Raw genomic sequence first — 24433 nt, forward strand, 5'->3', positions numbered from 1 at the left:
TAGGAATGAACATCATGACTTGTTTAGTTTGAAAATCTTAACTGTGAGACTTGACTTCCATCAGTCATCAAAGGACGGATGTTTTTGCATCAGACTTGAAATAATGGCATCTTTGTCATTGATTCAGTGTCCATGCAAAATAAATTGTATTGTGAAGAAGCCAGTTGGCAATAGTTTAACTGGATAAGGAAGATGAGGGAAAACTAATCACATGACATTTGGAAACCAATACTCCAAGCCACAGAAGCCAACTTGACGAGTTAAAATCTTTAGGGAACAAGCGAAGAACTAGTTGAAAGATAGTTCTATTTACGGCCCATAACAGTAAGCTGTAAGTGAATGTTATGACAGATAAGGGCTTCACACATGCAGGACTGAAAAGGGTGAGGGGGAATAATAAGAAATGAGTTCATTAATCAACAAGGTGTGTAATTATTTAACAGGTGACTTCAAAAGAGCATGTTTTGAACAGTAAAGTGATGCTCAAAATACTTTGAATTGTTACACCCTGCCTTACTTTGTCACTGATCAGTACATGATCATTACAGTTTGTGAAAGGCTTGGGTTTGAGGCATCTCAAAACTACTTTTAGTCAGGAAGAATGGGAGAGAGACACACACCCAGTCCCCACATGTGTAATGTGGCGTGAACTGTGAAAGATAATAAATAAATAATACTGGTTGTACAAAATGAGCATATGACAGAGCACACAGAACTCAGTCTAAAGTCCCAGATGAGTTTGCATTTGCATGCAATTAAAGCTTCATCTGTGGTTCCCATAATATTCCACATCAGCTCATTAGTGTTGAATATTGTTCTCATCGGTTGTCCGCAAGCACTCATCAGACCACTACAGCAGGTGCAAAACTCTGCCCTCAATTGATTTATCAGATAAAGCAAAAAGATCTGCACACTGCACACCCCTTCTAAAAGAGTTGCACTGGTTACCCATAGAGCAAAGAATCAAATACAAAGCTGCCTGTCTCTGCTTCCATGTCATATCTGGAACTGCAACCTGATACTTCTCTGACATCTTTTTAATCGATGTACCCTCTGGTTCTCTTCACTCTGCTGCTGTATGGATGGATGTATGTGTGTGTGCATGTATGTATGTACGTTTGTATTGTATGTACGAGTTTGTATGCACATATATACGTTTATTGTGCATGATTTTGCAATTTAGACCCAGTGCAACATTCCCTTGTGTTGTAAACATAGAAAAGATGGTATTTAAGAATAACTGGGGATTCCCAATTTATGACTTAATAACTATAGCCTATCCTACTCCTAAGAGCAGTAGATTCATGGATAACAGACCCATGATCTGCTGGGTCACATTTCAGTGACAGGGTGTTCTATACCTGGCTGATGCTGAAACGCGACACAGTGGCAGTGAAAGGGAAAATCTTCATGGCGTAGGTCTCGAGACTGAAGCTCATCTATAACCCCTGTAAGTCAGCCACTATCACCAAGTCAGTTTGGAAATTAATAGCCGGTTGCACAGACAGACTGGTTATAATGACATCGAGTCAATGACCGGCGATATAGTAATGAGAACATCATCAACTTTCATTCCAGACAGAGGTGCGCGCGCGATTGGGTGTTTCGCAAAGAACCCTACCCATTGCTCCACTGTTGTATGTACAACATATAATTGGCCATTAAAAAAAAAAAAAAGTGTGTGCGACACAAGTAAGTAAAAGATTGGTGTGATCATTCATGGTATTGCCGGGATGGAAATCAATGTTTTTTCCACACTTTTGATTTCGTTCTCCAAGTCCAGAGAGAATACACTTGAAGTGGGAGAGGAGGAAGTCTTTTCTTGAGTGTATAACCCTATACAGATGCTGCATAGATAATCTTTGTTTTCAAAAACTGAAAAAGCGAAACTTGCGCACGTGTTTAAAAAGAGGACACGCCGTAACTCTTGTGCGTTGCCTCCCTTGAATATCGTCGGTTCTAGGTCAGAGCAGTCTTTTGGCAGATAAGGGGGCCACATATTCCACATAACTTTGTTTTCGTCGAGTGGTCACATTTCGTCTCTGCCTTCATTTATTTCAACTTTCAGCATGGATCTGCAAAACTTTCTGGACGTGGCAACGGTGGTGACGAAGCTGAAGATGTATCCTTATTTCGATCTGGCGCATATGATTTTGTGCTGTATGGCTGTGAGGGACGATGCCGCCGTTTCGCAAGGTGAGAGGACGAACCTGGGAAAGATAGTAAGCACGGATGTTTTCCGATCAGTAAGCCTCACCATTTACGGACTAAGTATGCGTTGGTGAGCACCGTCCGCGCGGTGCTTCAGAGACTAATTTTAGCAAATAATGCATATTTTGGTGCACAAGACACTCGTTGATTTTATCCCCTAAAAATAGATTTATGTTGCTCTGGTCTGTGTAGTCTTGACATGCGTGATTTAACACACCTTTTGTCCTGGGGCAAATGTGACCGCTCATCTCAAGGGAGGTCATTCTTAGATAAGTAGTGAAGACAGCTGAAAAAACAAACAAGACATCAGGACATGTGCTGGAATACCACATGGTGCTTGCATCTCTATAGTTCCGCTGAGCAATAGGAATCAGATTTGTCATTTACTGTAATACTGTGCCAACCAGTCTCCCCCCCCCCCCCCCCCGCCCCCCAACCCCTCCCGAATAAAAAAGAAGAAAAAATAAAATAAATGAAAAGGTATGATTGTATGATATAATGATGTACACACACACACACACACACACACACACACAATCTCTCGCTTTCTCTCTCTCTCTCTCTCTCTCTCTCTCTCTATATATATATATATATATATATATATATATATAGGCATGCCCATGTGTGTGTGTGCGCGCGCACACACACACACACACACACACACACACACACACACAGAGTAGAGTTTATGTTTGGTTCAGGGCACCATGGGTCATTAATTCGGACCAGTTCACCAGAAAATCGATGGGTCAGAAAAAAAACAGCCACAACTCTTGTCACTGTCAGGCCACCCCATACCCCCAAATATGTATTTTGTTCATCACACTTGTTGGCAATTGAAATAGTATACATGTGTGTGTGTGTGTGTGGAGAGAGAGAGAGACTGTGTGTTCATTAAAGTTTGCTGTGTCATGATGAATATGCAAACTACAATAGTCATCACTATACTTTGTTCTGCAGTGTTGAAACACTGACTTATGTTCATTGCACTGGATAGTAAATGTTCACATTATTATGGTCCAGTTAATACAAAGAGGAACAAGAGAGGCAAGGCCTACAAGACTCACTTGTGATACTCTAAAAAAAAAAAATTAAAAAAAATCCAAACTTTTTATGTATTGTGTATACTTTCAAAATGTAATGTTTAAGATGAGAGAGATCAGTTTAAAGTGAATTAAGTCCCTTAGCATTAATTACAGAGTAATTTCCCTTTTTTACCTCTGCACCAAAACGTTTGCAAAATAAATAAAACTTCCATGCTTAGCAAAATAAGTTTCTTTTTGAACAAAAAAATGATAATAATGACTGCTCTTGTTGTTGGCTCAGAATATCAGATCAAAGTGCCAAGTTTAGAGAATACAAAAATTATAAATATAACAGTAAATGGAGTTTGCATATAATTAGGCTTCATTTTTTATTTTTTTGTGCCCATCCCAGAGTTGCAATATTGTTTTAAACAAGATGACTGGAAAGAACTGAATTTTTCCTATTTTTATGCCAAATTTGGTGTCAAATGACAAAGTATTTGCAGAGAAAATGTCAGTGTTAAAGTTTACCACAGACACACAGACATACACACACACACACACACACACACACACACACACACACAGACAACCGAACAGCGGGTTAAAACATAGACTCACTTTGTTTACACAAGTGAGTCAAAAAAGTGACACTCAAAGCAAAACACTTTTAACAGTACAGCTGAAAGACATCAGAAGATCTGCAGTGTCACTGTCACTTGCATTGGTCTGATACCATTAATTTAGAAAGCATTTTCCTCTGTGGAAATCCAGATCTTCCCAGTTGCAAAATGTCTCAAAAATTTCTCAACTACCATGCCTGCATAATGTGCGGACCTGTTTTCTGTTCTTGTTTGTACACAGTAAAAAGATCAAATGCACTTAATGTTATCAGTGTCAGTATGTGTAAGTTGGGTTGTGGAGACATGGTCCTGAAAATGAAGAATGGCTGCTGAAACATTGAAATAAAAATGGCCATGCACGTAAAAGTGTGTTTGTAGTTTTACATAATTATCTTGATCAAATCTTGATTTTACTCGAAAGGGCTACACTCTTGCATAACATCAACAAAATTTATATTGCCCACGAATGTAGAAGAAATCCCTGAAATTCAGAGTCGCCAGTCGTGTACAGAATGGAACTGGATTATAAATGTTCTGAATACATATTTGATCTTTCTCAACATTGGGCAGCTCCTTTTGGCGGCATGCTTCATGATATGGATGATAACTTCTTACGGTGCATGCATCAAAGCCATCTTCAGTTTTAATCAAGGAGACTGGTGGGAAAGTAAAAAGCTAAATTGGCACCATATTCCTCTGCAGTTCTCAATATGCAAGCGAAGATGCCTTTGTGTAAAGGACCTTGTTTTATTTCCCAGCTTGGTAGAAGTTTTGGTGTGTTTTTTGACAGTGTTTGCTTTTGATGTTGAACTGCAGAGCAACAACAGTAAAGATCATATTGATATTTTTCACAGAGTTTGAAACTCTGATTGTGATTGTTTTGCAGGAGAATAAGATAATTTATCTACAAAACCCTTATAGCATGACCAGTTTTATGAAAAAATATTCAGTCAAGTGGCTGACTAGCTGCCACATTGATGAGTTATGTCAACATTGTATGTATGCATCATGCATTAACTCTCTCCATACGAAAGGCGAAAGAGATGACGTTAACAGCGTTTCACCCCAATTACCATCATCAAAATATTGCAGTCGGAAGGCTCGGAAGTCTGCAAAGAGGTAAATGTTGACAAAGAAAACCACAATTCTGACGACGGAAGCTAAAGGTTGGGTCATCCAGACACCCACTGGACATCCGAGGGGTCTGTGTAGAGGAGAAGAGAGGACTGACTGTACTGAGTGAGTTAACTGATGACTGACACAAAATCTTAAAACCCTGCACACACAAACACACACTTGCACACACACACACACACACACACACACACACACACACACACACACAAACTTTAAGTGAATCGAGGTTAAATGAAACAAAGAGTGAAAGACACACACACACGCACACACACACACACACACACACACACACACACACACACACACACACAGAATGGTTAGTTCAGAGAGTCTTGATAATAGACATACTATTTAAATGAGCATTCATAAGGTGGAAGACCCAATTCTTCTTAATAATGATTTGCTAATTGGACCACTTGGAAAGAGGTTTTGCCTCACATGCCAAAAAGGTGCAAGACACTTTGTCAAGTGAAGACGGTTGTCGCAGTCAAATGATTTACACAACTTTGCAAGCTGTGCAAATGATTATTCCATATATGAGTATAGCAGTAAGAGATGGATCTATTTTGTCTTATGATTCCTTTGAACTTGAAGGTGATCACAAAATTTTAATTAATGATAGTAACGAAACTGACAGCAACATTTGACACTTTCTTCAGTCCATCTGTCCACTTATTCATTTTTGAGTGGTTGACTTTGACTGACAGTGAAGGAGACCATGACTGAGTTTGAAGAATGGTATTTTCATGGAATTTGAGAAGAGGGGGAAGTGAGATAGATGAGTGGTGTAAAATGATAGGTTGAAGACCAGACAGTGGGCGTGTAAGGGGGCAAGGCCATGACCATCGGTTAGCTTTTTTTTTTCACAGTGTTCATCTGCCAGGAATGACAACAGCCAATAATCCATGATTTTCATGAAACCTAGGTTTGACAGATGATAGACAGGAATCATGTGTTTTTTGGGTGTGTTTTTTTAAGCTTTTTGTCACCGATCAGTTTACCAACTTTTTGTATGTAGAGGAGGCTAATCAGACACTTTGTTGGATAAGTTACAGGTTGTGAGGAGGAAGGGAATTTCATCAAAGCGCTTTTTCCTCTAAAGGGGGTGTGTGGTGGGGGTGGGGGGGGGGTAGGGGATCTTCCCAGTCCTAGGCAGAAGAAAACCTTGACGGCTCACTTTCAGAGAACATGGTTGACTTCCACATTTGTTGTGAAGTTGTTCACTTACATGACTACAACTTAATACAAAGATTGAAAAGGTTCAAAGGTTCAAAAATCATTTTTAATCTGAGAAACCCAATTTGGGTTTAAAAAAAAGAAAAAAGAAAGAGTGAAAAACAAGAAGGTAAAAATGTCAAGTGTGCACCACTACGCGATCATGACCACATCATGAATATCACCATGCAAACAAACACCCTAGGAAAAGAAACCCTGCAGGGCCCACATGCACACACGCAAATAAATAATCTGCAGTTCAATATATGGAAAGAGAAAAAAGAAAAGAAAACACACACACACACACACACACACAAAACCACATACACATGGAATATATTACTTGTTGCATTTAGTACTGTTATCCTGACATAAGAAAAAAGAATAAGAACATCAAAATTACCGCACAAATTCAATAATAATTTTCAAAAAATTTGCCAGTTTCAACAACTCATTTTTCTTCAAGGAATTAAAGATTGTACTGAATTTCAGTCTGTTGGGTCGTTTACAAAAAAATGGTTTTAAGAATGCTTTTCTGGTGTCTGAAAAGAACGAGCATTCAAAGACGTAATGGAATTTGTCTCCCAATTCATCTGAATTACATTTCCTACAAACCCTCTCATGTCTGTCAGCACATAAGAATCTTCCTTCCTGTGTGGGTAAATTGTGAGTTAGAGTTCTAAACTTCATAACTATAGTTCTGTAATTATCTGGGAGAATTGGAATATATTTTTTCAAACTGAAAATTGTCTTTGTGTATTCTGTAGTTATAATACATTTTATTATTATTTTTTTCTGCACTCCAGGTCTGCATGTATTGGTCTCTCAACTTTTGCTTTATTATAGACTTAGATTTCATGTGTCATACTTTCAAATCAAATATCAGATTTGTAAATGTCTCTTTCTGTTAACTGAAATAAAAAAAAACCCAACACATCACACTAAAGAACTTATTACTGTTTTCTTGGTCTGTCAGCTTGTACCAGAAATGAAGTAGTTGGCATTTTGCTTAAGTTTAAGAGGATACTGTCCAAGTTCACCTAAGGCCATATGTGTGGGAGTAGCCTTCCGTAATTTCAAAATCATCTTATAAAATTTAGCCTGGAGCTTGTTGGCTAGCTCACACATTTGAGGGCACCAAATCTCCGAGCCGTTTAATAGAATTGGTACAACAGTTTGCTCAGCTAATTCTAATTGAACATCAGTGGGTAACATTAATTTCCGACATTTCTTTAATAAACAAAACATGGCCTTTGCAACATGCTCATACAAACAGATCTTTCTGTGCTGGCTTGAAACTGTTATTTAATTACACATACTTAACCGTGACCCAACTAGTGCAGACTCCGGCAGGGGTCTGACAAACTGTTATTATAATTGGCACAAGGCTTGTGATTGTTAATGTTATCATAAACCTTTGAGCTGTTTTATTTTCTTCCACAGATTTATCAGACAATAACTGAATAAGCATGCTATTTCCAGCTGTATTTTTGGGTTTTCTTTTTTGGGTTTCATTCTGTGAAGATGGAAATACACTTTTTTAATGCATGAAAATTATTATCTCTACTTTGAGATGCCTGAATAGTTACTTAGGTTCAAAATAATTGGGAACCAAGCCCAGATATAGAATCCACAATTATTTTCCTTCACAAAGTCATTTGCTTTTATTCTGTGTTCCTATTACGTTTTGTGCTAGAATTGGAAAAAAAAAAAAAAGAAGTTTTACCCCAGAATTTCCAAGCGGTAAGTTAAAAAAAAAAAATTGTTTTTGTTTTTTTTACTAAATTTTCTGGCAGTGATTGGCTTAATACTCCAGTTAATGACAGCTCCTTTGAAATGGATATTAATAATTATGGTTTGCAAAAGTTTTGTATTCCAAAGTTTTCTACCTCACCCAGTTCTTTCTCTGCTCTTTCCCCCTAGACTGTACCCATCCATGAAACATGGGAAGATGAGATTGTTGGTGTGAAAAAAATACCTAAGAGATAATCAGATTTGAACCTTTGGTGTCCTACAGCCCAGCCAGCAGCCGGAGGTCAAACACTGCCGTTTCAGCGCAAACACCCACTGTCTAGTTGGCTGGCGTCCATGCTGATCTGCTTTGCTGGCAGCATCATTGCCAATCTACTGCTGGGGGAACCGCTGCTCTCCCCGTTCAAGGACCACCGTGCAGTGCTGACTGCCTCCATTGTCTGGTGAGTACATTGCTGGGTTGTCAGTGCACTGCATGTGGCTGTGATGCTGTATATATAATTGACTCCGTTACCCTTTAAAGGTTTCTGTCCTTGTTGTCTTTGTTGTCTACTGTGATTATAGATTGTATGCAATGGGTTGTCCCAGGTTGACATCTAAACATTTTATGTCTTTTATGTACATATGTTGAATGACTTTGATTTTCATGTATTGTTTGTGTTATACACCACAAATAATTTCTCTTGTTTAGATAATAAAGTATTCTGTATCTATATCTGTATATGGGATGGCAAGGCCATTCTGCTCAGATATCAGACATCTAGTGGTTGTTTTGATGTTTTAAAAACAACAACAGAACAGCTCATGACTTGCCAAACTTTTAACTTGTGTGTCAGTGTGGTCTTGCACTTATTTTGATAAAATTATTGGCAAAAAAAATCTGACTTAAGGGCCCCCAAGATCTTAGAAGAATGAGTTGCAATTGTGTTTTGGGACTGCGAGAAAGTCTGTGGGGATGATTGGATTGCAGTTAAAGTCTGCCTGTGAGCGCACCAATATTGGAATATGTTGAATGTAGGACTTGTCATTGCAGAGGTGCCTTCTTGTATATGATTTTAAGTGTGCACCATGTATAGCAGAGCATGCTTCGCAGGGGGCTACACAACAGTGTTGGGTGTTTGACTGATGATAAATGTATTATGGTGAAATAACAAGTGAACAACTCATTTATCAAGGGAGAAAAAAAAAATCAAAACACAAGTGCTGTTTGAACACACAGTGCGACTCAAGGGTAAGGAGAATGAACAAACTTGGTGGATGGAGGAGTGGGTGCGGGAGGTGAGGGGATGGGATTGGAGTATCAGTCTGTGAGATCTTTCATGTTGAGATTTGCAGTGGAGAATTTCCTGCCTGAGCTCAGTGTGCAGTCTGTCTTCCAATCCTGTGAAGCAGGTTACAGTTGTCAGTCACAAACAGCAGTGTAAAAAAAAAAAAAAAAAAAAGAAAATTTTTTTTTAAAAACTGGTTTGGAGAATCTCTGTCAAAATCAGCATGGCTGGGCATCATATACTTTTTTTTTTTTTTTTTTTTTTTTCCAGGTAATGTTTGACATGCTGGAATTCACGCATTAATCTGCTCTGAGAAGAAACTATTGCATTGTTTTAGTCAAACAGTCATGAAGAACAGAATTGTTAGGTTGTTTTGTTTTTGTTTTTCTGTTAGTTCTCGTTATTATTGGAAAACTGATGTATTACCTGACAGCATGCCCCACTAAAAAGAAAGCAAGCCTATCATGATGACAGTCTATTGTGGTCTGGTTCGAACCCAAACCCTCAAAGACACAGATTTGGCAGATAAGCGCCATAACCATTCATGCCATCAGAGGAAACCAGTCTCACCCTTTCTCCTGAGTTTGACCGGCACCATATTTCATTTTATTTTACCATATGTTTTTCAGTTTAATTATCTATGTATTCTATCTTGTAGAATATATTCTATTCTGTGCGCACACACACACACACACACACACACACACACACACACACACAAAATGGGGGTGTAAGGTTCTCTCTTTTAATCATTAACTCATACCTGGAGTAGAAAAAAGTAGAATGAATTAATATGGATTTGTCCAAACTCAGTGACGCCTCCTTGAGAAACTGAAACTGTGGTGAGGTCAGATGATAATAACAAACACATGATGGTTTTTTGTTTGTTTTTGTTTGTTTTGTTTTGTTTTTTTCCTTCATGTCAATGTGAGGAAGAGGGTAATAGAGAGTGACGGTGTTGGGTGTGGTGACGCTGACTGTTCTTCAGGTACTGCGTGAACTACTTCCCCATGGACGTGGTCTACAAGCTGGCCAAGCTGCTGCCCGTCAAGCTGCTGCTCTACATGCTGAAGGAGGTGCAGCGGGCCCACAAGGTCTACCACGGGGTGATCAGCACCGCCAAGATCTACCCGGACTCCTACTTCATCATCGTGCTCATCGGCACCATCAAGGGTGAGACGGAGAGCAAGACAGGACAACACATAATGTGTTCACTGAGCCAGGCCAGGGGAGGGGGTCACAGTGATATAGTATGCTGTGGAAAAGGTGCACCATCAAAGGTAAAACAGGACAGGACAAGACAACACAAGGCTGTTTTTTGTTGAACCAGGCCTATTGCCTGTGTTAAGGGGGAGAAGGTCACAATAGCATAATAGACATAGACAATTTGTTGTGAATACATCATCATCATGCTCATTTGTACCATCAAAGGTGAGACTAGACAAGACTAGAGAAGACAAGACGTATTTGTTGAACCAGGCCTACTGCCTGTGTTAAGAGGGGAGAGGGTCACAATAGTATATATGGAAAATATGTTATTAATACCACATCGTAGTGCTCATTGGCACCATCAAAGGTCAGACAAAATAACACAAGGTGTATTTACTGATCCAGGCCTACTGCCCATGTCAAAGGAGAGGGGGTCACAGAAATATAGTATTAATACTGCAGACAAGATGTAATAAATGCCACATCATCGTGCTCGCCAGCACCATCAAAGGTAAGACTGGACAAGAGAGGACAAGACGTTTTTGTTGAACCAGGCTTACTGCCTGTGTTAATGGATAGAGGGTCATAATAGAATAGTATATATAGAAAATATATTGTAAATACCATGTCATAGTGCTCATTGGTACCGTCAAAGGCAAGACAAGACAAGACAAGACAAGACATATTCACTGAGCCAGGCCTACTGCCTGTATCATAGGGGAGGGTTTCACAACAGCAAAGTGTTGTAATACTATAGAAAAGGTTGTGTGGGTGTGTGTTGTTGCTGTTGTTGTTTTTTATCTGTTCTCTCTGTGTCTCTCTGTCTCTGCCTCTCTGTCTCTCTCTCTGTCTCTCTCTCTCTCTCTGACCTTTATTTTTGTCTATTTTTCCATTGAAGACTTGATGTAAAAAATATTTTAAAAAATTTAATTAAAGCAGTAGTTGCTTATTCAATATACCATCATGAAATAAAATCTTGACATCAAAATCTTGACTTCCACAGACACACACACACACACACACACAGAGATGTGCATGAGTATATGAAATGATACCAAAACCTGTCTCAGAAATGAATGTTTTGCCTTCAACTGTTCAAGGAGAGAGAATGGTTTTCATTAGATTCACAGCTGTCATAGAAGTTTTTTGTTTTGTTTTGCTTTCCTTCAATGGCTCTTTCCTCTTTTCGTTCTTTAGACAGAAAATGCTACATTGGTGGTGTTTGTGACCGTGCAGGAAATGGCAGTGGAATCATGAAAAACTTTGAACGCCTAGTCCGTGGTGTGTGGGTCCCTGGCTCAAATGAGATTCTGCAGCCTACATTGTGAGTTTGCATCATTCGTTCTTTTGCTTAATGTCTATCCACATTTGTGATTTTAGAGTTTGTGTGTGTGTGTGTGTGTGTGTGTGTGTGTGTGTGTGCTTGCCTGATTGCAATAATTCTAAGAAGTGGAGAAAGACCAGCCGTGATGGTGAAGTGGTTAGCTTCACAGACTGACAGCTGGGAGGACACCGGTTCAAATCCCAGCGGAGGTGGATTTATTTAATTGTTGGACCGCAGCCGGCTCCTACTCAGAGTTGAGTGTGCTATAGGCTTAAATAGGAAGACTGGGACCACTCAGTAAAGTATCATCAAGAAAAATCAACAAGTAAACAGAAGCATTAACAGGGATATTCATATAGATATTCTGGCTGGTTATGATCAGACTCATATATGATCATATGAATTATGTCTTCAGAAAAGAGGAAGACTGGAAGGTAGACAGTGAACAACATAATAATAAGAAAGATAAGAAGAATGAGCAGAAGACAACAGTCAGCAAACAAACATGAGAGTCAGCCACAGAGGGTACTATAATAATGTGAGAGGGTTATTAAAAAAACAAAAACATGAATATGTGTGTCAGCACTTAAGTGTTTGATCACCCTTGTATTGCTATGCCCTTTTTCACATCATGATTTTGAATTAGATAAAGATGGGTGCAATAGCCGAGTAGTTAAAGGCTTGGACTTTCAGTCTGAGGGTCCGGGGTTCAAATCTCGGTAAAGACGCCTGGTGGGTAAAGGGTGGAGATTTTTCCAATCTCCCAGGTTAACATATGTGGCATGTGCAGACCTGCTTGTGCCTGAACCCCCTTTGTGTGAAAACACAAGCAGAAGATCAAATACACACGTTAAAGATCCTGTAATCCATGTCAGTGTTCGGTGGGTTATGGAAAACATTAACATACCCAGCATGCATACCCCCAAAAACAGAGTATGGCTGCCTACATGGCGGGGTAAAAATGGTCATACACGTAAAAGCCTACGCGTGTACATATGAGTAAATGTGGGTGTTGCAGCCCACGAACAAAGAAGTAGAAGAAGAAGAATTAAATAAAGAGACAGAGCAGCAGCACTGGCTTATCTTTCAGTTTCTGTTTTTGAGCAAACATTTGGCATGGAAGTATGCATTGTTTTTGTACCGTTTTTGATAGAAAGAAGAAAGTTTATAAAAACTGAAGGCTGTAAAATAACAGACTTTGGATTGTGAGCCTTATCAAAAGTGAGTCTTGTACAATCTACAGTCTTTTTTTTTTTTAAACTTTCTCCGTTTGTAATTTCTGTAGACTCAGCAGTCATCTTTCATTTTTTACCATTGTATATTTTTTATCTGTCCTCATCAGTTTATGTGTGTGGCTTGTTTCATGTTGCTTCAGACACATGTTTACACACACTCTCTCTCTCTCTCTCTCACACACACACACACATGCACACAATTTTTATATGACCATTCTGAAAATAAGTCTCTCTCTCAGATTTAAAAAATGAAAAGAAAAAGAAGAGGAATTTAACCAAGGAAACAAAAACCCCAAGGTTACGACTTTGACTGTCTCTGTCCCTTGGCAGCGTGACGAAAGAGTGTCTCCTGGCCTCCGTCCTGTTCCTGTGCGAACGTCTGGGCTTCGTCAGAATGCCTCATCCCTTTGTCTACTTTGGGGTGGTGGTTTTCTTCGTCTACTTCAAGCTGTCCTCCCTCCTGCTGGGGTTGACGGACCCCTCCGCTCCCCTGGAGAACCTGTTTTGTGCCGTCTTCATGGGGGGCATGGGGGACGCCCTGCGCAGAGCCGTCACCTCAGAGCCGGCTAAAGAGGAGGAGAAAGATGGAGCGCTGCGTGGGGACGGCATGAAGTCCAAAGAGGAGAAGAAGAAAGAGTAGTGTGTGTGGCATGGCGCGTGTGTGTGTGTGTGTGGAAAGAGGTGCTATGTCTTTGAATTTTTTTTTTTTTTTTTTTTTTTTATACAGAGAGGAGGGTGGGGTTGGGGGAGATATTTTTTCAGAATGGCATAGATGGAATGGGTTGTTACAGTTTTTAATGCTTTAACCAAATTCTTCAATATTTTTTTTATCAGTATATGTACTGGTGTGGATGACGCACATAGTTTTTGCCTGTGATTTGTTGTGAGAGCTTGAAGGAGAAAAAAATAGAGTTTCTTTAAAAATGAGGGGCCTCAAAATTCATGGCAGCCCAGTAATTGAGAACTCCAGAATGTTAGAGATCTCCGCCTTTATGGTTTCATTTGTTGGTAGTCATTCTTCATGTGGCTTTCTGTATTGTCAAACAATGTTTGCATTCAAAGCTACAAAAGTACAAGATTATTCATCAACTGGCTAAGAATGGCACAAATTAGAAACAAACAAACAAACAAAATCCTCACAACGGTTTTGTACATCTCGAATCCAAAGTTCAGCATACATTATGAGATCTCTTGCAAGAGAAATGGAGCTCTCAAACTGATGATAACGTCTTCCAGATGCACCCCAGTCAGAAGTTTGTTCTTATGTCTGTTTTGGAAACGGAAAAGAGGAGACTTCTCAACAGATTGCACACAGATCCCTCCTTTTTCTCCCACTCTCGTCAAGTGATAGATGAAGAAGCTTCATGGTGTGATGTACCTCACAGTACTAAATGTTTTCAGCCCTGGTTCCTTGTGGTCAGCTGGGTTTCTTGACCACTGGGCATTGCAGAACATCAGGGGCACACTTCTAACTGCAGAGTCCATGAAGATCTTTACCTGTAACGGTTCACCTGTGACCGTTATCCAGTTCTTATGAAAGTGAGTATTCTCTGTTAGTTTGGATTTGGTTGACTGAACAACACTTGTTTGAACTGGTCTTTTGAGCTTTATCATTGTTTCTCTAACTTTTTTTTCTTCTTCTTCTTGGTTTGGACAGGTCTTCAACCCTGATATGGTTCATTCTGGTCAGCTGAGTGATTAGATTGAATTGAATTGATTGTTTGGGAGATCTGCTGATTGTATTCTGACATGTCAGTGGTCTGTGTGGTTATATGATGGGGAGGAGTATTGGTTTTTGGGTTTGTTTGTTTTTTTTGTCTTTTCAGTATTGAAGGATTTATTTTTTGTTGGTTGTTCAAATCAGGTTTTTTTGGGGTTTTTTTTTTTTTTACTTGTTTGTGTTGGTGTCACTGCAGTTTTAATCATTTCTTTGTTATCTGTTTATTGTTTATAATTGTTTTATAAAATTAACTTTTTATTTTCTTTTTATTTGATGAATGGCATTTGACAGTATTGAAGGGGTTGTGCTTAGGCATGGTAATACACAGACATGCATGTTTCTGCCTCAGTCATTTAGAAATGGATAGAGGGATGCTTGAAAATTTGCTCTTGGAATGCTGTTTTAGCATATTCAGAAGTAAAGATGGATCTTGTGTCATGAGAGGGGCCAGGTGGGGGTGGGAGAATGGTTAGTCCTGCGGGAAGAAATGAGAAAGAGTTGAGAAAGGTTGAAAGCCCCCCACCCCCACTCCCCCACACCCCCTTTTTTTTTTAGCCACCAGATGCTATGCAAACAACAAATAAAACGCCAAGACTTGACTCGCAAAATAGAAAATAGCTGCAACTGGATCAGCTTACTGGACAACTCTTGGAATAACCAGGCACTTTGTGGCTGCACTTCATCAGCCAAAAAGTAAAATCAAAATGTATTTGATTAAGTGTGTGTGTGTGTTATATTATTGACTGGGGCAAAAACATAAAACTGCTAGATGAGAGAAGGGTTTTTGACCAGAAAGCTGTAGGAAGAAGGAAGAGTGTGCGGGATTGTTTGTTTCCCCCCCCTTCTTACATAATTATTTCCCCTTGCCCACGCAACCCCTTTGGTAATGTGCATTCCCCTATTCCGTCTCCAAATCCCTTTAAAAATTTTTTTTTTTTTTTTTTAATTTATTTATTTGTTTGTTTGTTTTTTGTTTTTGTTTCCTTGTGTGTGTTCTCCCTTTCCCACAGAGGTCCTATCGTGAGATGCATTCCCCTATTCCATCTCCATACCTGCGCTTCCAACAAACTGAGGCAGGACGTTAATCAGATTTGCAAGTTTCTTTGATAAACCCCCATTTTAAAACGTTGTTATATTTTCAGTGGTGATGGTGGGGTATTCAGTTTGTTTGTTTGGTTTTATATTTATTTATTTTTATTTTTATTTTTTCATTCCATTTCCTTACTTCTTTTTTTTTTTTTTTTTTAATTCCTGTTTATTTATGTATTGAAATAATAGAAGAGGTTTTAGATCAGAAAAAATAAACAACCTCTGTGCATGCATGTGTGTGTGAATATTGCATCTCAAAATCAGAGTTTTTGATACTGCATATCATCTTGTATTCAATGTTTATGTTGCTATGTTTTAAAACAATTTTTTTTTTTTTTTTTTTTTTTTTAATTCAAAAATATTGTTATATTTTTGATGGTGAAGATAGTTGTATATATGATTTGAAATCAACTTCTTAAAACATATTACAGTTACAGATATGTAGACATAAATATATACACTTCTCAAAATTTCCTTTTAATGTCCAGATCTCTTTCACTCGTTTTCAACAAAGGTAAACCTTTTCTCTTTGTATTCTAGCATTTATGCACCTTTAAACAATTTATGTAATTGTATATGTATGCTAAGAAATCATATATTAATAATAATAATAATAATGGTATTTATATAGCGCTGGATCTTGTGCAGAGACAAATCAAAGCGCTTTATATTACACATATTAATATGACGGTCCTAATATACACACATTTTTTTTTGTTCAAGAGCAGATATGACAACTGAAAAAGGATCAGTATACTGTGCACCAGATTACGCAACCTGTTGATATAATTATACTGTACACCAAATTACGCAATCTTGATATCAGTTATAATATTTCAGATGTAAATATTACAGCTGAGGCAGGTTTTACACAGTGCTCCTGTTAATGCAGACTGTTGAATATACATCTTTCACTGATGGATCAAATTTACATTTTTCATCAGTTGTTTGTTAAAAATGTGTTTTGTTCATTGTTGTTTTTTTAAGTTGCAAGTGCTGCATAAGAAACATATCTTAAGTACTTGTTTGCAAAGAACACAATTACCATGTTATTCTGGTAATGTGGACAGGAAAGATTGATTGCCATACGTTTTTTTTTTTGTTTTTTTTTTTGTTTGTTTTTTCATACGCAAGACTTATGCAGAATACCATGGTGGTTTGATGGAGGCAGTGTATCTAGAATTACATTACGCTGCCCCACAACTGGTTGGGGTCATGGTGTTTGTGAGGACCAGTGATGATTCGTGTAGATTGAAATAGGTCAGCTGCTTTGCATCTCTGTTACATGATGTGGAATGATGAAGGGGCTGAGGGGGTTGTTGTTTGGTTGGATGGCATTTTTCATTGTTGTCATTGGTGTTGCTTTACAAGCAAATTGAGAAGGAAAGGATGTACAGTTGTCTTGATTGTTTTGTTGTGTTTTATTTTCTTCTTATTATTATTATTATTGGGAATATTATAATTCTTCTTCTTCTTCATCTTTTTATTTGATATTACTGTTGTTGTTGTTGTTGTTTTTTTTTTGGGGGGGGGGGGGGGTTCTTTTAGAATCTATTAGAAATATACTTTGAATGACATTGGTAGCTGCTTACAAAAAATAAAGAAATGAATTTTAAAAAGAGAGATAGGGCGTGAGTTAAGGTTTGGAGTGTGATAAAATTATATCAGTTGGGCTTTATAGAAAAAATAATAGTCAAACGACAAACAGATTTTACTGTGCTGCAGTGCAGTGACACCTGATTGCCTTTTTTTTTCTTTTCTTTTTTTTTAATTATGATGTGCTGTTTGACTGCCAGAACAATCATAGCATTGACATGTTTTTGCCTTCTGACTTTGGATTGCATTTTTTGATACTGTGTTCCGATCATAGTTTTTTTGCCATTGTTTTTTCCGTTCAGTTCATATTTACGGTGTGTCAGTATGAATATGAATTCACAAATGCTTTAATTATGATATTACAAAATAGTTAATTTATGAATTTAGTTGGGTTTTTCAAAAGAATTTTTACTATAGCTTCAAGTGTTCAGACCTGGAATAAAGTCAGGGTGTTTTGTTTTCAGGTGATGCAAATTGAGTGTTTTTTCTCACTTTTCGTACACATTTTTCTTTCTTTCATTTTCTATTTCGTTTCCTTCTTTCTGGTTTTAATGATGTTGATGAATAGTTTGTAGTTTATAATGTAATAGTTGGTACTTCATATTGTTCTTTTTACCTCTTGATTGCCACTGGATGAAAGACATACATCCTCTGATTTGTTCTACTGTGTGCATGCTGGGTTTCATGATTCACTCACAGCATGCAGTGAATTTGAAGTAACCACTATTGGCGCTCTGTGGAATGTTTGAGGATGTATTTGCGTCCATTTAGATGGGTTCTCTTTCAAAGTAGATGACTGACGCTATAGCAATGGAAGGGAAGATTCTTTGAATTTTTGCTGTGTCTGTGTGAACTGCCCGTTTAAGCTTGAACTGTGCTGTTCACAGTGCTTCAGATATGATTTTGTTAATTGTTTTTTGTTTTTTTGTTGGGTTTTTGTTTTTGTCTGTTTTTTTACTTAAAGTGGATCACTAAATTTAAGTTATGTACACTTCAGTTTTAGATGTTTCACTTGTCTTTTTATGTATTTTGGACTTTTTGTACTGTATGAATAATTTGTTTTGTTCTCTGCTACCATCATTTACAGGAAATGAAACCCAGTACACAATAATCATGGCGCAAATTTCGGGAATACTTTCTCCTGCTACAAGTAGAAAGTATCAGCATCCATCATACAGTATGTTACAGAAGTCATTTTGTATTTGAGAGTGTTGCGCACATTTATATGTGCATATGGGGAGCTACCTTTTTTTTTCTCCTGCAGCACACAGATATTTTTTACTTGAATAATCTCTGGCAGGCAAGAGGTTAAATTGATATTTTTTTAAAGTAAATTTTTAGTGACTTGATGTCTTTTTAGTACTCTTCAGTTTTTGTTTGTTTGTTTGTTTGGGGTTGAGTTTTTTTTGTTTTGTTTTTTTATGTTGTTATTTTTTTGTTAGTTTTTCATCTTTTTCTTTTATTCACTGTGAGTGTTTATGGCTGTTAAAGCCTAGAATGCAAAATGGGTTATAGTCTGGCAGTGCTGCATGTGTTAAGAGTGTGTCACTAGGTGGCCTGCCACAGCTGTCTTATTTTGTTACCATTAAAAAAAAAAAAAAGGTGCTTCCATTCGGCCCTGTGTAGAAGGCTGGGCTATAAACGGCAGTGATAGATAAATAACAGGTGCTTCCAGTGATGAAATGGTGTTCTGATTGCTCATTCCCTGGTAGAAGTATGCATGTCTTTTATTTGCATTTCTTTATACTGATCCCCCTGCACCCCCACCCCCTCCTCCTTACAGGGTTCCATTTCACATTTGCTGCACATCAGAAAATATGATGGAAAATATTGTAGGTATTCTATGTTGCATGGTATAGATCATGTGTATGCCACACTTTCAGACAAGCAGTTTATGCTACAGTGGGCTCAGTATTCATAGGATCATGTGCGTTTCCTTTTTGCAATCGTTTCAGATCAGTGTAATTATGACTGAAGTGGAAGGTATTGTCAACAGCATTATTCATAGTAATACTGTGTGCTCAGTATTCATAGGCACATGCACACTTTCCCATCTACCTCTGATCTGAGTTGTTATTACAAAGGAACCTCCAGTAACAATTCCGCTGTGCAAAGACTCACCCCCCCCTCCCCCCTCAATGTGACCCAAAGTTCTGTGATAGGTGCCTCTCATGTGGTTGCTGAGACTTGTAGCAGCATGCCATCCAACTGACAATGGCCTACTGAGACAAGGATCCTTCATGATCTTGACAAAACTGGATGATGCAAGTTTTGATTCCTCATGTTCAGCCCAAGTCGTTGACTTAAAACAGTGAGCTCAACTTGCTTTTCCTTCTCAAAATCTGTCCTGCTTTCATCTCACAGGAAGTCTTGCAAAGAGTGCCAGAGAGAAAATGCCATTGAACATTGTTTTGGTGTTTAGGTGCATTGGTTGGAAGCATTGGGAATCTTACTTCATTACTGATAGTATGTCTTCTGATTGAACAGTGAATGTCTCGCCTTGTCTGTAATAACTCCTGCATTTAGCAACCTCTGTGGTTCTTAATGATTTGACTGAATACTGTGATCAAATGTGAATGTGACTGAATCTTGATGGTGACAATCTCAAATGGGAGAAAGCAATTTATGCACAACAGTGCATGTGATCAGTGATCAAGAATGAATGAGATTTTTCTTTCCGAGATCTATGTAAAAGAGCAAATAGTCTGCTTTGATCAAAACACTCCATATTCTAAACAGTATCACTTGTTTATTTACTTGTTTGTCTAATCAGATTTTCTCATTCCCACTTCTTTTTCTGGGCCTTTTTCAATTCGTCCACTTTGAATGTGCATTTGTGTGAAACTGAGCATAATTTTGGATGCGGTGCAAGGTTTGAGTTATTTCAGGGCACTCAAACCCACAACAGTTCTTGATGACAGCTCACACTTGACCAGTTTATCAGGTCATACAGCTGTAATGATGTTGGGTTATATTTGGGTTTACCATGGGCGGCCACTTCCATCAGATGATAATTCTGACAGGGATATAGACACAACACTGACACCATCGGAACTACACCACAGTTAGATGGTCATCCAAAATTCCAGTTAGGATGTTGTTCGATATTTGAACTGACAACATTTTGACTGCAAGCTCGGCACTCGAGCATTTAAGTCAGTGAGGTACCCTGTGTGATAACTTTGTGATCACTCTGATTTCTTGTGACATTCAGTTTTTTTGTTTTTTTCTTTTGATATCTTGTTTTATACCTACCATTTTGATGCTTTTAGTGATTATTGAAAAATAGTTTATTATTAAAAAAATAGTGTATCACCTTGCTCATCCACAGACTGTTGTTCAGGCATTGGCAACTGATCAGATGCATTATTATTTGTATGTTGTTCTCAGCTGTTGCAGTGAGGTGCTAAAAAATAGCTTTTGTTAGCTGAGCATCATCAAATAGGCTGCTTTCTGACGTTATGATCTCTGTATATTGATGGTGATTGAAGAAAAGCTTCTTAAGGAAATTGGTATAACATTGTTATACTTTCTTGTGACAGCAGAAAAGTTTTGTAGCATTTGAGCTGCTACTTCTCAAGAAGACTGTGTTGCAAAACACAACGCAGTGCCACTTTTTTTTTTCTTTTCTTTTTTTTCCTTCTCCCTCTCAGTAGATTTGTTAATGGGTCTAGGAACAACAATTTCATGACTGTAAGTTCTATTGATGATCAGAGTGTATGCTTCATACAGGGTCTTGGTTATTGTCTCATTTGAAAGTCTCGAATCACCATGCAAGGTCAATATTGAAAGATGGAGGAAATATTGTGTGAAGTGAACTTGGATTCAGTAAATCCTGTGTGCTTGCTGTAACCTCTAGATCATGATTCACATCATTGTGAAATAAATCCTTCCTATTCTGTGTTGTTTCACTGTCAAAACAGTCTGATGGTGGTGGAAGTAAACTTTTTTTTTTTTAAGTGAAAAACAGTAAGATAAAATAATCAAGCAAACTGCGTTATACCACCTGATTTATTGTCAACAGTGTTAAAAAAAACAACAAAAAAACCAAAAAAAACCCCACTCCTGAAGCACATGGAAACACTGTGCAGGCTGGTTACATTGAACTTTATGCATGTTTTTATTAATGGAGAGATTCTGCATTATTTGTCATCCCGAGTGCTTTTCTTTCTGAATCACGCCTTTTCTTCTTCTTTTTTTCCTCTCTTTTTCTTCTTTTTTTTATGTACTGCTGAAACTATTTGCCTTGGCATGCCCTGATATTGTGTGGATTGCTTAGAAGCACCCACACACCAAAGAGAAAGAATGAAAACTGACTTGACTGACCAGACTGCTCACGATCGGATCATACCTTCTAAAGGAAAAATATGCAGTGGCTATATAGTGAAGTTACGCCACTTGGGCGACTGCTTTCGTTTTTGATTGGGCCATTCTTGTTTTGTGTGGTGCCACTCCCAAATCAGGGCAGGGCTTGGTCTCAGTGGGTATGTTTAATTAAAAACAAAATAAAACAAAGAAACAAATTACTTTGATATCTTATTTTCATTGTTTTACTGTTTCTAGTTTTCTCTGTTGCTTGTGCCCCTTTTAATTCTTGTTTCACTTTATAGCACCAGTATTTTAGTTTATTCAAGGTTTTTTTTAATGTTTTATCTGTTCCAGAGAATATGTAGTTTTTAATACTTTAGCCTTCAGCTACGGTGTTAAAGTTCACTGATTTTAGTTACTGCTTTATAACAACCATGTTACAGGTATTATGCACTGTAGATAAACCCAAATAAAAGCAACAAAATCATGAATGTTTCTTTGATTTGGTTTTATGCTGTTGAACTGCGCAGTGTTCCATGGAAATGCTGTGATACAGGCAAGCTGTGCAGTGTATGTGTCCATCCATATGTCTGTCTTCCTGTCTCTCTTTGCAAGCTTGTGTGTGTGTGTGTGTGTGTGTGTGTGTGTGTGCTTTATGAAGTTTACTGTAGTCCTCGAGGAAGTATGATTTGTCTTGAATAGCTTGCAAATTTATACAAAACAGCAAGCAGTTCACGTTTAAAAAACCTGGTCTTGATTCTGTTTTTTTTTTTTGTGTGTGTGTGTTTTTCCCCAAAGCTTCAAACATGTGGATTTTGTTGCTTAACATACAGACTTCCGCCCCACTCCTGCTTTTGTGTCAGTAAAATTACTTTATTAAATGAATTTTATATATATATATATAAAGAGAATGAGAAAGAGAGAAACACACAGAGAATGTGAACACAAAATGTTTTCTGATTTTGGCCAGTGACCCTTACTCAGGGGAGCAATCTTACAGAAGTTACACAAGTGAGTCTTGAAATAGGACAATGGATGATGGATGGATTATGGATGATTACAAAGAAACGTTCATATTGCTTTTATAATCTCATGTTGTAACCATATGCAGTCATTCAAGAGCTGTGTAGGTGTATAACACAGATTGAATCACAGTTTCATTCCCAAAGGGCAGCAAAATTTAAGGTGACATTGTAATAATTGTTTGAGGTGAGTATATTTCATCCTCAAGTCATGAAGAGCATGGCAGCAGTGCATAGAATTAATTTCATCTTCCTCACAAAAGGTGTCGCAGGCACGACCATACGCAGCACATCCAGAAAAAAAAATCACTTTTTTTTTTTAATGATGTTTGAAAAATCACAAAAAATCAAATCAGATATAAACTCAGACAAAATAGTGATCAAAAGCAAGTACAAAACATAAGGTTTATAAATACTCTTAACTCTGCTATGTGGATACAGATGTAACTATTCCGCAGTCCACTCAAAAAAGTATCGGGAAAGTCCCGAGGAAAATTGATTCCTTGGTGTTGGTCACCGGTTCTATTCTAGTCACTATTCTGTCACTAATTACACTTTGGGCTTCTTTTTATCCATTTGAAATATTTATTAAAAACAAAAAAAAAAAAACAAAACAAAAAAATAAAAAACCCACTACAAAAGCTCCAACAACTTCATTTTCTTTGTCGGAGCCTTGTTCTAAACGAATTCCTTTTTTTTTCTTTTTTTTTTCTCTTTAGTGTAAAATGTTGAATCAATTGCCCAGTGGCTATGTTACCAAATGCATCAAGTCTAAATTTACACCTCAGTGAGTCCTACAATTCACAAACTATCACACACAAACGGTCAGTGTTGGACACAGTCATGGGAGGGAAATCCATTTAGAAACATCAAACTGTCATTTGCAAACGTAGTTCTTCCCTCTAAGTGTCAGGTCTCAGTAAACATTTTGAGATTCTTCCGCTTGAATGTAAGAGGACCGAGCAGCTTCAAATTATCATACCTAATACCGTCATAAAAAAATATGTATACTGTGTGCAGTAAAACCATGTAAAAACATAAACACAGAATCAGTGGAACGATTTGATCTGGCTGACACCGGCATTGCATTACTAAATCTTCCAAATAGAACTGTCTTTAAAATTGACAGACCTATTTCTTGTTTCTCTAAGCTTGGCACTGAAAATAGTAAAATCAGTCACTGTCTTCATACAGTAGTTCACCGGTTCTAGTTATTTTCCGGCGAACGCAAAGGATCTGTTAACACTGCTGTGAACTGTACGATGGACACTGACGCAGACGAACTTGTCATCTGGATATGTTGATTTCAATATGTAAAGAAAGGACAGCATACTAGACTGCTGGAGAGTTCCGTGCTGACATGACTTACAGAGGCGCGTCACATGATTTGTGCTCTCCGAAATTTCGGGCAACAAAGTGATCGAGTGATGCAGAAGGTTTGGCTGAAACAGAAGGCTTCTTTTTTTTCGACTTTTTGCTTCCTATTTTGTTATCTTTTTATTGTGCATTTATTATACAGTTTAGTGGCAGCAATGGAGGCTATCAACTGAAGAAATGGGGGACAGGACACATTTACTGCTTTTGCCTATGTTGATCGCATTTCGCATTGCTTGCGATTGCGAGTAAAAGTTAGATGCGCATGCGCAAGATCCAAAGATGGCCGCGGAACTTCCCAGCGGTCTATTCTGTTCAGACAGCT

At 38.0% G+C, this 24433-nt stretch overlaps 1 protein-coding gene across 1 annotated transcript; it reads left to right on the forward strand.

Moving 5' to 3' along the window:
* Positions 1 to 1199: 1199 nt before the first annotated feature.
* On the forward strand, positions 1200 to 13667 carry LOC143295181 (trimeric intracellular cation channel type 1B.1-like). Its single transcript, XM_076606754.1, has 5 exons — positions 1200 to 2196; positions 8229 to 8406; positions 10220 to 10404; positions 11677 to 11764; positions 13330 to 13667. Exons 1-5 carry the CDS (start codon positions 2070 to 2072, stop codon positions 13637 to 13639), a joined length of 888 nt encoding a protein of 295 aa, XP_076462869.1. The 5' UTR covers positions 1200 to 2069; the 3' UTR covers positions 13640 to 13667.
* Positions 13668 to 24433: the final 10766 nt, after the last annotated feature.

This window comes from Babylonia areolata, chromosome 20 (assembly GCF_041734735.1).
Source record: "Babylonia areolata isolate BAREFJ2019XMU chromosome 20, ASM4173473v1, whole genome shotgun sequence".
Lineage (NCBI taxonomy): Eukaryota > Metazoa > Mollusca > Gastropoda > Neogastropoda > Buccinidae > Babylonia > Babylonia areolata.

Excerpts from the sequence above, each read along its gene's own strand:
- LOC143295181 (XM_076606754.1), top strand. The coding sequence starts at position 2,070 with ATGGATCTGCAAAACTTTCTGGACGTGGCAACGGTGGTGACGAAGCTG. Across the intron at positions 2,197-8,228 it reads CGATGCCGCCGTTTCGCAAG|CCCAGCCAGCAGCCGGAGGT; the intron begins GTGAGAGGACGA and ends GGTGTCCTACAG. Across the intron at positions 11,765-13,329 it reads GAGATTCTGCAGCCTACATT|CGTGACGAAAGAGTGTCTCC; the intron begins GTGAGTTTGCAT and ends GTCCCTTGGCAG.